Here is a 15,328-nt window from a genome sequence, read left to right as displayed (position 1 = left end):
TTCTTCCCATCTGCAGAATTAATCACTTAAGGCCTTTCAGGTTTCTACTTCCAGTTCTTTGACCATGCTCAAAATCTGCAGGTTCTCTACATGGGCTATGTAACATACATTAATTACATACAAATTAAATGATTTCTGTCTTGTTTTCAAGCGTGATAATGCCTTTGGCCTTTGCCTTTGTGCAGTGGAGCCCCTCACATCTGGGACAAGGACTCCAGCAGCACACTGGGGTGGTTTCACCCCACAAGCTGCTGGGGTAGAAAGGGAATTTTGGGGTTTTCCTGCATTTTTCTCTGCTGGAGAAGGGAGCTGCAGCTCACCCAAGGGTATGGGTGGCCTCTGGGAGCTACACGTGCGCTCCAGCATCTTCCACCTGCCAAAGCAGGTTTGGAGGCTGTTTTTTTGGGCAGGTTTGAGAGCTGGGTGTTATTCTCAGGTATTTCCCTGACCATGAGGTGAGCTAGGAGGGTGCATGCCTCAGTCACAAACCACTTGGGTTGGCGTGGTCCCCCTTTGGCTCACCCATCCCAAAAGTTTCTCAGCATGGTTGTCCCAAAATCTCCTCTTCCCTGGGGTGGTGAAACAACCACGCCACGTTTAAAAATATAGGTGGCATCCCCAAAGCTTCAGCCCCTCCATCTGCCCTCCCAGCCCCTCTTTCCAGGAGGCCAAAGGGGTGCCTGTGTGCGAGGCTTCAGACCCGAATCCTCGGGGTTACATCTCTGTGATAGCGGGATTTCACGGAGCAAGGCGGTGAGGTCACGGCAGCCGGGTGCGCTTTTATTTCCGCGGGGTCTCTATAGCAGCCAGCGACAAAACAAAACATATATTCCTCCGAAGCAGAGTTTCCTGGCTGGTGGCGCTCATTTTTCTTTACGAGCTGACTTTGGAAGAGAGTGGAGCGGCAGCTCATGGAAAATGGGATGTCTTTCTCCCCGCTGTCTGCTCCTCCGTCCCAGCAGATAAAGGTTAGACATCTGTTTCAGATCTGCTTTAACCGAAGGACGGACCCGCTCCTGCCGTCCCATAAATCATGCAGAGTGCAGGCCCTGCTAATTGCTGGGGCTCTTTGTCCCAAGATGTCCAGTGCAGCCGTGGGCAGGCAGTGCCCACGCTTCCTGCCTTTCCCTAGCAGTCCCTCAGTGCTCTGAAGGTGGACATCACCCACACGGGTGAGGGTCTGGGGACTCCCACGTGCCCAAATCTCACTTGGGTACATCCCCTATTTTCAGGAGCACCCCGGGTGAAAAGACACACGTTTCCCTAAAACCTTCACCTCAGAATTATGCTTACAGCATACGGCGTTGCTTCAAGCGTGGCGTTCCTGGAAAACCCACGGAGATGTGTATCTGTACATTTTGGTTATTTTAGATTGGCTTCTTGTACCGATGCAATAAACTTAATACCGGCTAATAAAACATTTCAGAGCCACTTTGCCTCCCCTTGTAAAGGTTTCCCTAGATGGAGATAATTAAATGCGAAACTACAGCGTTAAGAAAACCCAACCAAGCGCTCAAAAGCTGGTGCTTTCCCACATTTAAGGGTCTGGCTGCAAAGCTTAACTCTGCTCCATATCCTCCTCTCCATTTTTACAGTACCATCAACACCATAAAGGATTACATCTCGGCCCTGGTGTTGAGTCCTGAGGTTTTCACCAGCAGCCTCGTAGCTCGCTCGCATCCACGGGCAGCACAGGGATCCATTTGGGGGAATTATTTAGACAAAGCTCTGAAGGGCTGACGTGTGCCATGCTGACCCTGTGTTGGAGACCCACACCAAGTCTCAGTGAGGTTCAGACCGAGCAGGCTGGAGCAGGACGGGGAGGCCAAGTCACCTCTCCACTAACAGTGAGTGTTTTTACGAGACGTCCTGGCAATTAGTGGAAGAAGAGACGCAGCTGTCGATGCACTGAAAGTCACAGTTTATAGGGAGTGATAATATCTTTTATTAGGCTCCAGAAAGCAGGATTTGGGGCACATGAGTCCTGTTCTGAGCCGCAGCTGAGGGTGTGAGAGCATCAGGAACTCACCGGGGCTCTGTGCCCCCTGGGACAGACCTGAGCTCCCCAGGGTGCAGAGGCTTCGCTTCCAGTGGGGCTTTTATTTCAGCTGATGGGGAAATGCTGCGTTGAGACCAGCTTTTAGTTCTCTGCTGTCTCATTATAGAGCAGGTGTTGAAGATTGATGCTGTACCTCTCAAAACAAAGGCGTAGGCATCATTAGATGGTGTGCGAGACGTTTGATATTAAGGGTAGAAGCCTGTCCTTTGAACCTAATAACCAAAGAACTGGGAAATTAATGGCTTCTCAGGCTTTTAATTTTTGATGCAGATTTAGATGGGGTGTCCTGCTTAAAGGATGGTGTCCCTGGACTGCATCATCCTTTGCTTCACACATCCATCCCTTGAATTCCTCGACACAGTGACTGCTGCGTGTCCTGTAGGATGCTGCAAAGCAATGGTTTCACTCGGCTTGTACAAGAACACGTTAATTAGGATTGAGTTTATAAGGAAGGGAAAACAGCAAGCGCAGGGTTTAGAGAAGCATTTGGAGGTTTTCATGCTTGCTTTTTTTTTTTTTTTTTTTTTTGTCCCCTGGCAATGAACCCAAGAGGAGAAGCGCATCGCTTCGTCGGGGCGGTGCTGAGCGGGACGCCTGCCCCGAGCTATTTTTACTCCTGGTCGCGTCCTGCAGCCACGCTGGCAGATGCTCTCCCAGCTGCAGATGACTTCCATGTGTAACCCCTTTTGGCTGCTGGCCGGGGGCCTAGGGCGTAGCTTGCTGCCTTGCAGGGCTCTGCAGAGCAGGGCCATGCCCAACACCCCGGGGGTCGGCAGCAATGGGGGTCCCTTCCCAGCCCGCACCTTCCCGAAGCCTTCCCTGGATCCTCCAGGTTGGGAAAAGGGTAGGGTGGGAAGGATGAATCTCGGGTCATTTTAACCTGGGTGCTCCCAGATTGAAAGGAGAGGCTGCGGAGGAGGCTGGAGCGTGGGATGCGTCCGCTCTGCAGGCAGGCAATGCTTAAAGGCCATCAGGGAAAAAGGGGGGTCTGCAGCATGCCCTCGCGGCACGGTGAAAAGCAGGGCAGGCTGCTCTGCCCTTCAGAGCAGCTACGGGGAAACAATTGCAATAAAAATTTTAAAAGAAACAGTAAAAAATCAGTCCACCTTTTAACGAAGCCCTTACAACGTGCTTGGTGCTGAGCAGAGCACAGCTGCGTGGGCTTGGCTTATGCAGGAACCCCAGCCAGGCACAAGTGGCTCGGTACTGTCCCCCCACGGGGACAAAGCCTGGAGCAGCCCCCGGGATCCATCTGCAGCCCCACGCAGACCTCTTTAATCCTGCTGCTCCCAGGTTTTGCAGGATATTGTCTGGATTCGCCTCAAACAACCCGGGGGCTTTGGAGGAGCCCCTTTTTGGGGAATCCCTCTTTGGAGGAGCCCCTTTCCCAACAGTGACAGACACCCCCAGAGGTTGGTTGCTCCCACGTGTTCATCTGCTTTGTGCTTTTTGGGCAGATTTTGCCATTGTTTTCTGACCAATTTTAGCTTCCTTGAGTGAACCCTGTGGTCGCCATGGCCAAGGACAGCAAAGCAGACCCCCGGGGATGCCCATGGGGTTGTGTAGGTGGAAAGGGATCTTTGGATCTTCCAACACCCTGCTCAAAGCAGGGTCAGCTGAGGCTGGGTTGCTCAGAGCAACGTCCTGCCTCGTGTAAACCCCTCCAGGATGGAGATCTCATGGCCATCTCCTGGGACATCCCATTTTCCAACTTTCCCAAGCTGGAAACCCCCAGGTTACCAGCAGCATCTCAGAGATTTCCCCTGAATGTTCACGCTACAGCCATCCTCCCTTTAAGGGCCATTAGGGATTTCACACCAAATACATTGTTTCCAGACTGAAAAATCATTCCCCTGATGCCTACCACAGCTTTAAAAAGAATGGGACAAAAGCACGAGTTTCTCAAAACCTCCATTAGACTTTATTTAAAAGTTCTTTGTATAGACTTCCTGACACAGAGTCCACAATAAAAATAAAATCCCCACTCCAGCCCGCCCACCTCCCCCCAAGATTGCTTTGCTTTGTATTTTATAAAACAGACAACATTAGAAGAATGCCAGAGACATTCTACACCACAATTTAAAAATTCGTTAACTGAGGCCTTGGTCCCAGCAGTGCATTTGCATTCAGAAACCTTGCTTCCTTTGCCTCGCTAGTTTGGTTGGCCACATATGTTACAAATGCATACGAGAGATCTAGTTGGAAATCTAATCCAGAAAAAGGAGAAAAAAAAAAAAAAAAAAAAAAAAAAGGGAAGAATGAAAAATTGAACCGCTTGTTTATCAGAATTAGCTACTCTCTTACTCGAAGGCTTTCCAAGTAAAGTTATGCTCAGTTATGAAAATGATAAAAGCAAGCACGTAACAGTTGCAGTGAAATTATTATGATTTCTTTTTCTTTTTTTTTTTTTTCTTTTTTTTTTAGATTTGCTGATTTTTGCATTGCCCGAATTGGAAAGAAAGGGTAATTTGGAAACGTGTTCAGACACAGGAACAATCTGCAATCAGGTAAATACTTCGCAACATTGAAGCTATACAATATAACCCGGGCAGGGGTAGGACTCAGTCCACAAACAGTTTAGCACCATATTGATAGGTCATGTAGCAAAACACTTTCTTCAAGGTTTGCTTCGGGAGTTAAAAGCATGAAATAGTACAGTGCAAGGTAGTCTATACCCTTAGCTTCTATGGGGATAAGGTGGCGACGGCTGACGCTCCTGGCTGTCCCAGAGGTATGTGTTGGCAGGTCGCTGGCTCTATGTTCCTATCGTCGTCACCACGCCAGGGTTAATGTTGCCTGGGAAAGGTTGGTGGAGAAGGAGAAAATAGATAAGGTTGGGATGCTGGGGAAGGACCAGGGTGGCTGCCAGGACTTGCTGCAACCACTTGGGTCTAGCTAAGGCCTCGAGGAGGGGCGTGGGTGCTTACCAGGGACGCAAACTTTTTCACATTCTTTCTGCGTGTTAAATCGGTTCTCGTTGCCCCCGCAGCCTCCGTACCAGAACCTGGCGCAGCTCTTGGTCTTGGGGTCGTAGTACCACTTCAGCACGAAGTCCCTGCAGGTCCCCTCTTCCTTCTGCAGCCGGCAGATGTCCGTGGCTGCAGGGAAAAGCAGGAGCACCAAGGGTAAGCAAGAGGTCTGGGGCCCTGGGCTAAGCACAGGCTCTCTCGGTGTTTCTGAAGTGCCTGAGAGAAGGGCTGGCATGCGAGGTCAGAACGGGGAACCACAGCCTAGGCTTTGCCTGATCTTCTAAGACTAAATCCAGTCTCTAAGTTTGCAAAGAGAAGGGTTTTGGGTGTCCGTGCCCAGCGCTGAGCCCCAGGGAATGCATGCATCCACACTGGGATGGATAAAGGCAGCAAGAAGGACGTGTGCTGCAAATCCAGGGGATTTGCAGGAAATGAGTTGGCGGGCATCAACTGGGTTGCAATGGAAAAAGTATTTTCACCATCATTTTCCAATTAAAAAGCGTGGCTTTCCCTGAAAAGAGGAATCTTCTGTGTGAAGATGCTTCTGGACCTACCGCGTGCTGCCCCACGGCATCCCACTTCTCTTACTGGAAAAGTGGTGGACAAAATAACAAAGCACCTGGATGTGTTAAATTAAATTAAATAATTAAATTGCCAACTAAATAAATAAATAACTTTTTTCTTTTTTCCCAAAAGGAAAAATAAACCAAGATATACAGAGTACACCAGCAAAAAGTGGTCAGGAAATCCAGGACCTGAAATTGCCTTGTGATAACCTCGTCTTAGGACTGCGCCCTTTGTAACGTGCTGCAGGCCGCGTGCCAGGAATCAAGGTACTCTGTCCTACCAGAAACAGGGTCCCAAATATCCACAAGTGGACATATGGAAGAGTATGGAGATATAGGGTGAATATACAGAAGGGTGCATTTGCAAGCAAGTTTCTTTGGGGTCTGATGAGAGGAAAGGCTTGCTAAACCCTGATAAAATGTTCACAGGAAGAAGCGCACAGAAGATTATCCCCGAAATCCCAACTAGAAAGTAGGTCTGGCAGCAAATCCTAGGAAATAAGAAAGCGCTGGTGGCAGGTTTGCTTTGGAGGAAGTTGCGGCCGGTGCTGGCGACTGCCCAGCACCCAGGAATGCTGCAGCCAGCAGGACAGGGGGAGGCAAAAATCGGTGTCACGGACCCTACACTGACCAGACCCCAGGGACGGGCAGGTCCTGCCTAAAACCTCCCTACCTGCCCATTTCGATTGCATTTTCCCTCTTTTTTGCATGCTGTGAGCATGGGGCCAAGTGGGTCAAACCCAAGCAGTGGCCAAGGTTTGGGGTAGGGTCTGTGAACGTGACCTACTGGGAGAGGAGAAGTGTTGAAAAGGTCCCTCCTGCCTGCTGATGGTTTTGTTTGTTCTGCTCTAAAAGCAGCTTGTTGAAGTCTTTCTTAACTTCTGCTTTTCCTAGGAATTTGAAATCAATATTGACCTTCCGATTCAAGCTCTGCTATCATGCTCCGGCAGCCAAAAGCTTCCCCATCCCTTTGGCAGGCTCTTTGCCCTTGGGGTTCAATTTTTTAAGAAATCCTCCTCTCTTCTTTCCTGTCATTCCGGAATACCGAAAGCCAGCAGATGCAAACACAAGGACTACTGCTCCAAACCCAGTGCAACCCCTCACGAAGCCAACCAGCCAGAAAACACGCAGCTTCTGGAGTGGTAAGGTATTTTTTTTCCACAGCACAGGATCTGGGCAGCCCAGCGTTTGGACCCCACTGTCCCTTTTGAGACTGGCAGTGGCTCTCGGGATCAGCCGAGGCACTGGGAAATTCAACAAACACTTTGGAGGCAGAGCTGATTTTCTGGCTTCAGCAAATGTGCTGTGCTATGGTAGCTGAAAAAAAATAATCCCTTGAATCGTAACCTTCAGTTTGCCTGCCCTAATATTCTCACCGTGTGGGGTGGTGCCACACGAGTGGGGTTTTTAATTCATCCTGCAGAGAAAATGTGTCTGGGCTCCTCAGCTGCACTTAGATTTAATTTTGTCATGGTAAAAAAAAATATAAAAAGTCTATAAATTGCAACAATTAAAGGTTATCAGAGCACTTAAAAGGGTTCCCAGGGGGAGATGGAGCACACCCAAAGAGCCCTGAGGTTTGGGAGGCCAAGGCATTTCTCAGCACTGCACCTGGCTCCGATCCTTGCAATGGGCTGAACCGAGAGCCCAGCCCAACACCCAGTGTTTTAAAAGCTGAGCTGCAAGCTCCTGTGTCTCCTTTTCCACAGTGGATTCAAGCTGTGGTTTAGCAGAAACCAAAAAGAGAAGAGGGAGAAAGCAGTGAATGGAGCGAGGGGACCCTGGTGGGGCGGGCAGAGACACGAGCATCCCTCCAGGGCCCCTCGGTTGCTTTTCTTGACTCTCTGCCCAGGGCAGAATGGCGCCAAGTTCGTGAAATATCAATTTAGCCTGAACAACAGTTGCTGGAAACATCATCAAGGCATGTGATGATGATCAGAAGGGGCTGGATGAGGGGCCGGGGCGAGCGGAAAGGCGCGCCCTCCGGAGAAAAGCACATCAGCGAGGCTTCCCCGCTCCGTCAGGGTGAAACCCCGGTCCAGATTGATGCCACAGGTTTCTGCACGAGCCATGTGCTGATTCCTCTGGCCAAAAAGACCCCAGACTGCAACCAAATTTGTCCATGATGCCTGGTTGTAGCACTGTGCAATCTCCTTTTGGAGCAGCTGCTGCCCCAGGTGCCTGGGGGTGGAAAAGCTGGACCGAGGCTGCACCATGGCCGGGGGCAAGAATGCCCAAGTCTGATTTAAGGAGCCTAAAATCCACACAAGAAGACCAAACGGGTGGGAGGGGGCCTTTTCTAACAGGATTAAAGCCCTGCCCTCGGTACCAGAGCTTGCATTGCTCCTGGGTTTCCCCCATTTCTTTGCAAAATGCCCTGAAAGACCAAGAGAAGAAAGCTGCTATGATAGCAGGTCTTTGCTGCAGTCAGGTTCCCATCCCATCCCTGCTCAGCCAACACAGGCGATTGTAAGTCACTGCTTTCCTCCCAGCTCCCAAAACCCAGGAGGTTAGAAACGCCTCCAGGAGAGGAGTTCATTGCCGTTTTCCCGTGGGTGCCTTCCTCAGCTTTGTTTTTTTTTATCTTTTGCTGCAAAAGGAAAACATCTGCACGCAAGCCCCGTGCCACGTGGAGTCATTTTCCGTGTGAAGTGTTCTGGATGCAGGCAGTGAAGCATTTGTGGTTTGCACCATGGCAAGGGCGCAGTGCTGAGTGGTGGCATCGGTCATGCAGCGACAACACGAACCGCTTTGGGACCTGCAGGTCAGTGAGCGCACACTTCTCCCGAAATCCTGCGCGTGATTTTGCTGCCAGCTGTGGTTTGCACTCGGGTCGTGCAAATATGACAGCCCCTGGGGTGAGACATGGCATGCGGGCAACTTGCTCATGCAAAGCAGGTGCTGGGGCGTGGTCAGGTCAAGGAGCAGATGAAAACCAAGTCTGTGCTGCTGGTGATCTTGTGCTGGACAAGCTCGGATGCATGCTATGAAATGATGAAGGTGAAGTGATGGATTTGCTTTGGTTTATGGTTATTTTGTGTATGTGTTACCTGACGATAATCTTTTCTCAAGGGGTGGCTGCTTGGCTTTCTCAGCTGCTGCTGGAGGAAAAAGTGTGTGGGTTTGGTTTTTAAATGGTGTTTTCTCTCTGATGCAAACATTATTTGCAAACATGATACAATGTGAAAGGATTAACCCCCACGCGGTACTTACATGGTTTCAAGCATTTGCTAATGCACTCAGCTTCGGTCTCAAATCTATTGGCATTACCAGCGCAGCCACCATACCAACCCTGGCTGCAGATCTTGTGTTTGTAGTCAAAGAACCACACAACCTGATAGTCCTTGCACTGCATGCCCATGTCAAAGTCCAGCAAGCAAGGGTCTGCCAAATCTGCATGTCAAAAGGTGCAAAGGTTAAATGATCCTGAAAGAGTTAAAAGCTGAAAAAGGAAAGAGATCCAGGAAAGGGAAAAATAATAATAATAATAAAAGGAATGAAGCATTTAAAAACACCAGAAGCCAAGAGGGCTGGATCAGCCCATGCACCTGATGCTCCGGCCCAATGTGAGGCTCACAGAATTTCCTCAACCCATGATTTCTGTTCCCCCCCCTTGCTAAGCACCAACCCAGCATGTCCCCAGGCCCCTGCACCGGGGTGGCGTGGGCAGGACTGGGCCTTCACACACCTCCCCCCTGTCTGCTTGCAAAGCTCTTTGCCTGGCTGTAACTTTAATTCTTAATTGTGCTTACTTTATCTTTAAGGCAAGCCACACCTGGTAGGCGTTAGGGCTTGATGAGGATTTAAACGTGTTCCTTTCCTGCCCAGAAATGATAACTTGAGGCCCAAATCCCAGAGTTTTTATTAGCAAAGGCCATCCCTGCGAGCAGCTGCTTTGCCTATATAAGGATGCCAGAATCCGGGGCTTCCTCTGAGGTCTGTAAGATTTATGCACGGGTCTTTCCCATTGCACAGAGAACTAGAGAAGACTCAGTTAAACGACCTGTCCCCCGTGCCCTGCTCTGTTTAATATCCTCAGCCTGCTGAAAAACCGCAGATTAACAGCACCGTCCCTGGAGGCCTTCCTAAAATGTTTTCCCCCTACTCCAGGTGCCATAAATCCTTGGGCAGAGGCATTTGCTGCAAACGGGTCACGAGATGGAGAGGTTTTGTGTTGACAGACCCACACAGAGCTACACCTTGTCTCCACAGGGCTGGCAGGTAAGAGGTTAAGCAAAGCCATAGAGGGGTGACAGTCACCTTGAGGGAACAAGCCAGGGGACAGTGTCACCATGCACGGGTGGCACCTTGCACGAGGAGCCACTCAGAGCATCACAGCGGTGGTGGGACGAGTGCCAAGATGCAGATGAGATGAAATGAGATGAGATGTTCCCTGCTCCACCAGTAATTTGAGCCCCATCCCAGACCTCCACCTGCAGCTCAGCGCATTTCACACCCAGCTCCCCAGGCTGGGGAGAAAATGAGCTACAGCACAAGCAAAAAGCTTTTAAAAAAAAAAGAAAAAAAAAAAAAAAGAGAGAGAATATATGGGGATGAGGAATGAGTCTTAGATGCCAGATCCACATCCAGATTGGTGACAGTGATGGCTTTATGGAGGCTACAGACCTTTCCAGATCTGTGGAGGAAGGGCAGTAGAGTATGACTGTGCATTATATGGCGGATGTAAGGAGCCTGGTGTCAACGAATGCCATGAGACAATGCTTGAACAGCTACAGTGATTATGGGTTACTAACGAGGGTTAATGTGATTATCAGCAGAGTAGGATCTGACAGCTTGCTCGTTAGTGGTTTACAGTGATGAGCCACTGATGGCAGGGAGTAACCTGGTGGGACGCTGTCAGCAGGCCAAATCCAAGGGTTGGACACTGGCTGTCGGTGGAGGACTTGTGTGTTAAGTGAGGGAGCCAAGACCTGTTCTTTGTCATAAATCAGGAGAGATGGGGCAAAAAGGAGCATGTTTCATGTCTACAGCTACGTCTCCATGCACTGGGTGGGCCATGGGGCACAGCGTGTCCCTGGGGGGCAGCCAGCACCTGGGCCCTGTCTCATCTCCTGATGACGGGACCTGGTCTGAGTCCTCCATGAAGATCCCAGAGCCTTCTGCAGGCTCGGGATCCTGCACAGGGCTGAGGCCTCAGACAGGGAGCCAAGGCTGTCATCCAGATTCCTTGGTCCTGGCAGGGCTACGCTTGCTCTGCAAAGGGCCAGGTTTGGGATCGGGCAAGGGGAAGACCGATGCCGACGGCCAAGATCTCCATGGGGGTCCCACCAGAGCCCCCCAGCCCCACTACTCACCGCTCTCAGGTCCTTCCAGCGGCTCGGTGTTCATCATCATGTTGGCCAGGGACACCTTGGGCTGCGCCGGGGTCTCTGGGGAGGACAGAAGGAGCGGTCAGCCAAGGGCAACCAGATCCTGCAGCAACACCCTCTGGGAGCCCCACCGCAAGCAGGAGCGGGGCCAAGGCATGGCCATAAACAACCCCCCTGGCCCCAGCTCCAGCACGGGGAGCGGGGGACACACAAGCTGCAGGAGTCAGGCCTGGATGTGTTTACCCCAGCACATACGTTTTGCAGCAGTGTTTATTGGATGCAGCTGGCAGGATGAGTAATCCACTGCTGCCTGGCCGCGCCGGCACGGTTCGTGTTGCAGCAATGCTTGGTCGGTCTCTTGGTGGCTACGGAGGGGACCCACCAGGCTCTGCTTTTGGTGGCCACAGCTCTCCTCGCAGCGTGGGCCTGCACAGGGGCTCTGGAGAAGCAGCCATGGCCTTGCTGTAGCCAGATTAGTTTTGCTCCTCCGGTCTTAGAGAGGGCAGAAAACCACAGCGTGCTCCAGGGGAACAAAGAGGCCATGATGGAGCTTCTCCTGCTCTCCTGAAACCTTCTAGGATTTGTGCATTGCATAAAGGCCTTTAGAGAAGCTGTGACACACTCTTGCCATCACAGCCTGACAGCCCTCTGGGAACTGTAGTTGAGGATTGTCACTGGGGGGGGGGGGGATAAAATCCCGTGGGGTGGAAAGCAGATCATGGTTCATATCGCAGCACTCCCCACCTGATTGCACCATGCCCTTTGCATGGGGCTGGGCACTGCTGCCTGCCCAATCTGTTCCCATTTGAGATGTACACTATAGGAAACGCAGCTTCCCTGGGCACCGAGGGCTCTAAGTCAGCACATGCAAATGTTCCTTCTACAAACTGTTGTATTTTCACAACATTTTTGTGGGCACATTTATTGCTCGCGAAGGTAAGAGCCCTCAGACCTGATCCAAACGTGCTGAAGCCATTGGAAAGGCTCCCCGTGGGCACTGGAGGAGGCTCCAAAGTGCCAGAACAAGCCAGATGCAGCACTGGCAGCACCAGCACAAACTTTACCACACCAGCCAGCCAAGGCGCCTCTACGCCAAGCTATTAAAAAAATAAAAGTAAAAAAATGTTGGCTTTGCCTTATACAGCAAGTTTTGGCCATGCCAAAGGGTTTGGTGAGTTTCATATGTGATCTCTGCACATGGAGCTTGGATTCCCAAAAGACTAAACCCACCATTTAATCCCTTCTCTATGCCTTTTTTGGATATTGTAGTATGCAAAGCAGATAGGTGGCTATGGAAATTGCTGTTGGAGAAACAGCTTTTCTTGGTTATTTTGTAATCACGCTGGACTGAATTTACTCTGTTTTAACCCAGTTTGACTCCTATTAATTACTGCAGTGCTGTCTGGACCCCACCAAGCCCCATTGTGCAAAGCCTTCTGCACGCACAATAAGACAAACACCCCTCTGAGACTGGCTTTAATTTTCCCACAATCTGGGTCCATTTTACACCACCAAAGTGTCAACTTGAATTTGCCAAAGAAACACATCCATGGTGTTTCACAGCCAGGTCCTGCCGCTGGGACAGAGGATACCAGACATGCAGTGACACAACTGAGCATTGCCAGGGCTGGGATCACTGGTACTGAATGGCTCCCCATCCCTTACACATTTTTTCCATATTTTTTTTGTGTGTCCAGTATCTTAACATGAAAAAAATAAGTGTTTGTTTTCGCCAAAGGGTACTTACTTGTGCTGAATGCACCTGTGTAGGTTACTTTGGGTTGGGATTTCAGGTAGCCAGTGATGACTACGAGGTATTTCTGTCCACCTCGGAGGCCTCCGATGACACGCTCGGTGCCGGTTAGGTTTTGTTTCAGCACAAGAGAGTGGTCGTGTGCCAAGGTGATGGAGAGATCAAATACGTAGGCGTTGTGTGGCTCGGGGCTGGCCCAGCGCAGCCTGGCGCTGTTCTCGGTGATATCTGTGATTTGGATGTCGCTCGTCTTGGCTGCAATTCAGAATCAGAAGAAGCACTGAGCAAGGACGTGGAGAGGAAAGCTCTCAAGGAAAGGTGTCTCAGCGCTGCAGGAACTGATTTTTAGTCCGCAGCAAATAAATCTGTGGTGGTCAAACCCCCCCCCAGCACTGCGGGGAGGCTTTTTTTCATGGCCCAGATAAAGATCTGATAGCAAAGCCTGCCAAAGATCCAACATAACCTTACATGGGTCAAAGAAGCTGTTAGGGAAAGGTGTTCCTGCTATGGAGGAGCATTGGATGAGGCCTTTAGAAACACTACTTGGAAGCAACGATGGAATAAGAAATACCCAGAAACTCTTGTTCCTCTCAAGCTGATGAAAGCATTGACCTTGTGAAAGCTGTTTTCACATGGATGTTTAACATTGCTGGTTAAGCATCCTCCTGCTTTGACAGATGTTCTCTGTTACTTCGTCTCGCCCACAGCTGCCTGCATCCCATCGCAGAAGCACATGGGAAGGCTCCTTTACGTGAGCTGCACTCACATGAAGGAGCTTCACCATTCCTCAAAAGGTCCCCACGATGGTTCAGTGATGAATGAACTGCAGCTATTTATATTAGCTGACAGAGAATTCAAACAACCCCATTGTGTGAACCACCATAAATAGCAAAACTTAGCCAGGGGGATGAAAACACTGACAGCAAATGGGCCACACTAGAAAGAGAAGCGTTCTGTCACTGCATTGCTGAGCTAGCCAGCAGACGATGGATTGTCCCCTTCTTAGCCATCCTGTTTGTGTTTTGCCTTGAGGCATCCAGCCCCTGACCTGGTCTTTGGGCAAACTTTGCAGCACAGATGTTGACAAAGCCTCAACAATCCCACCCCAGCTCTGATTTCCAGTTCTGCCCCTAAAAATTTCTTTCTGCAAGCACAATACTTGTCCTCCCGGTGATGATTTTCTCATCCTCTCAAGGAGGAAGAAAAGATACAACTCACTATGGCACAGAGAAGCTCAAAGGAGTTGCACTGCTCTCACGGGGACAGCCTTTCATGTACCTCCTTGTCTTCTCCTGCCACTTGCTGCTGCAGCTGTGGTGCTCGCCGTGGTGCGGCTGGTGGCTTTGGTGTTGGCTGCCGTGCTTGCAGCACTCTGCGTGGTGGTGTTCATCTGCACCGTGGTGGTTCGGGCCGTGGCTCTGGTCTGGGCCGTGGTGCTGGCAGTGGTGGTCCTGGCACGGGCATTGGTGCTGGCAGCAGGCTTGGTGCTGGTACTTTGCGTGGTGCTGGTGCTTACGGTTCGGCTTATGGTCACGTTGGGTGCCGCGTACCTATCGGAGCAAAAGCAGCTGGTGTCTGAAGCACTATATAAGCAGAATTTTGGAAGTCTGGGGGAGCTAACATAGAAACCAGTGGTAAGAACCCCTCCCGAGGTAAATAGTCTGTCAGCTTTGGGTAAGCTCACAGGCAAGCAATGGAAACACTACAGGAAAATACAGGAGAGCACTGCCTGTCACTAGGGGCACAGATCTGCCTTCGCAGCACCCATCGGAGTGAATTCAGCACAGACACTTCTGCAGCTTGCCTCATTCCTAGGGACTCGACCTTCAAAGCTAGGACACGTGCCAGCAGTGAGTGGGCCTTGGTGACATAAGCTTTCACTTATGTTCATAAAGTATAAGGGTATATTCTATGGCAGATCCTGAATATCAGAGAGTCCATGGCAGCCCAACCTCTGAAAACAGTTCTTTGAGTTGAAAAGCCCAAGTTAACAATTTCTGGAAATCCTGACCTGCATGATGACAATAACATATGGCTACTTCATACATAAATGAACGTGAAGTTTAATACAAATTTAAAATATGTGTGCACTTGTCTGCTTTCTTTAGCAGATAAATCTCTTGCTCTTTTGATACAGGCTGTTAGCACAGCTCATCCTCTTGGAGACAAACCACTACTTACACTGCTTTATGTCCAGCATGTCCAGAGCTCTTGGCTAGCTGATCGTTCTGCAGCCACTCACACTGCTTCCTTATTTCTGGAGACAGGTAGAAAGCAAAGTCACCTAGAGAAGGAGAGAGGCTGGCATTAAACTCTGGTGTTGAGGACAGTGGTCACCTACCAACAGTGCTCTACATATATTTCTTTCTGAATTAAAAAAGCTCTTCTCTCTTCGCTTGCTCCTGTTAAAAGCTTGGATTATCTCTTGATGTTTGGTGTGGTCAGTGCAGCATCCTGGGCAGGGAGATTTGTTATTCCAACACACAAACATGAGAGCAGTGACTACAAGATATTAGAGGGCTTTATGTCTTAGTCCATCCCGTGTAAACAGCATTCTCATAGCAAAGCACTTCCAACCACACAGCATTCTTCTGAGAGCTGGAAGTTTCCAGGACCCCTGTAAGCAGTAACTAGAAAAATCAAAACAAGCA

The 15,328-nt window shown here is 50.1% G+C and overlaps 1 protein-coding gene across 3 annotated transcripts in view; it reads right to left on the bottom strand.

The window, feature by feature from the left end:
• Positions 1–4,281: 4,281 nt before the first annotated feature.
• The window catches only part of COL6A3 (collagen type VI alpha 3 chain), a gene marked incomplete at its 5' end in the record, with an annotated part of 49,633 nt that continues 38,586 nt past the window's right edge, over positions 4,282–15,328 (bottom strand). For 2 of the 3 annotated variants that reach the window (XM_084289531.1, XM_084289533.1), the window contains 8 exons: positions 4,282–4,855; positions 4,987–5,157; positions 8,645–8,695; positions 8,808–8,987; positions 10,910–10,984; positions 12,672–12,932; positions 13,956–14,227; positions 14,859–14,961. In XM_084289531.1, coding sequence (XP_084145657.1) covers positions 4,815–4,855; positions 4,987–5,157; positions 8,645–8,695; positions 8,808–8,987; positions 10,910–10,984; positions 12,672–12,932; positions 13,956–14,227; positions 14,859–14,961 — 1,154 coding nt within the window. In that variant the 3' untranslated portion in view covers positions 4,282–4,814. The remainder of the gene's footprint in view (positions 4,856–4,986; positions 5,158–8,644; positions 8,696–8,807; positions 8,988–10,909; positions 10,985–12,671; positions 12,933–13,955; positions 14,228–14,858; positions 14,962–15,328) is intronic. The other variant, XM_084289532.1, reaches the window with a different exon arrangement.

This window comes from Netta rufina, assembly GCF_964035555.1.
Source record: "Netta rufina genome assembly, chromosome: 6".
Taxonomy (NCBI): domain Eukaryota; kingdom Metazoa; phylum Chordata; class Aves; order Anseriformes; family Anatidae; genus Netta; species Netta rufina.
This window is presented reverse-complemented; position numbering and strand designations above follow the sequence as displayed.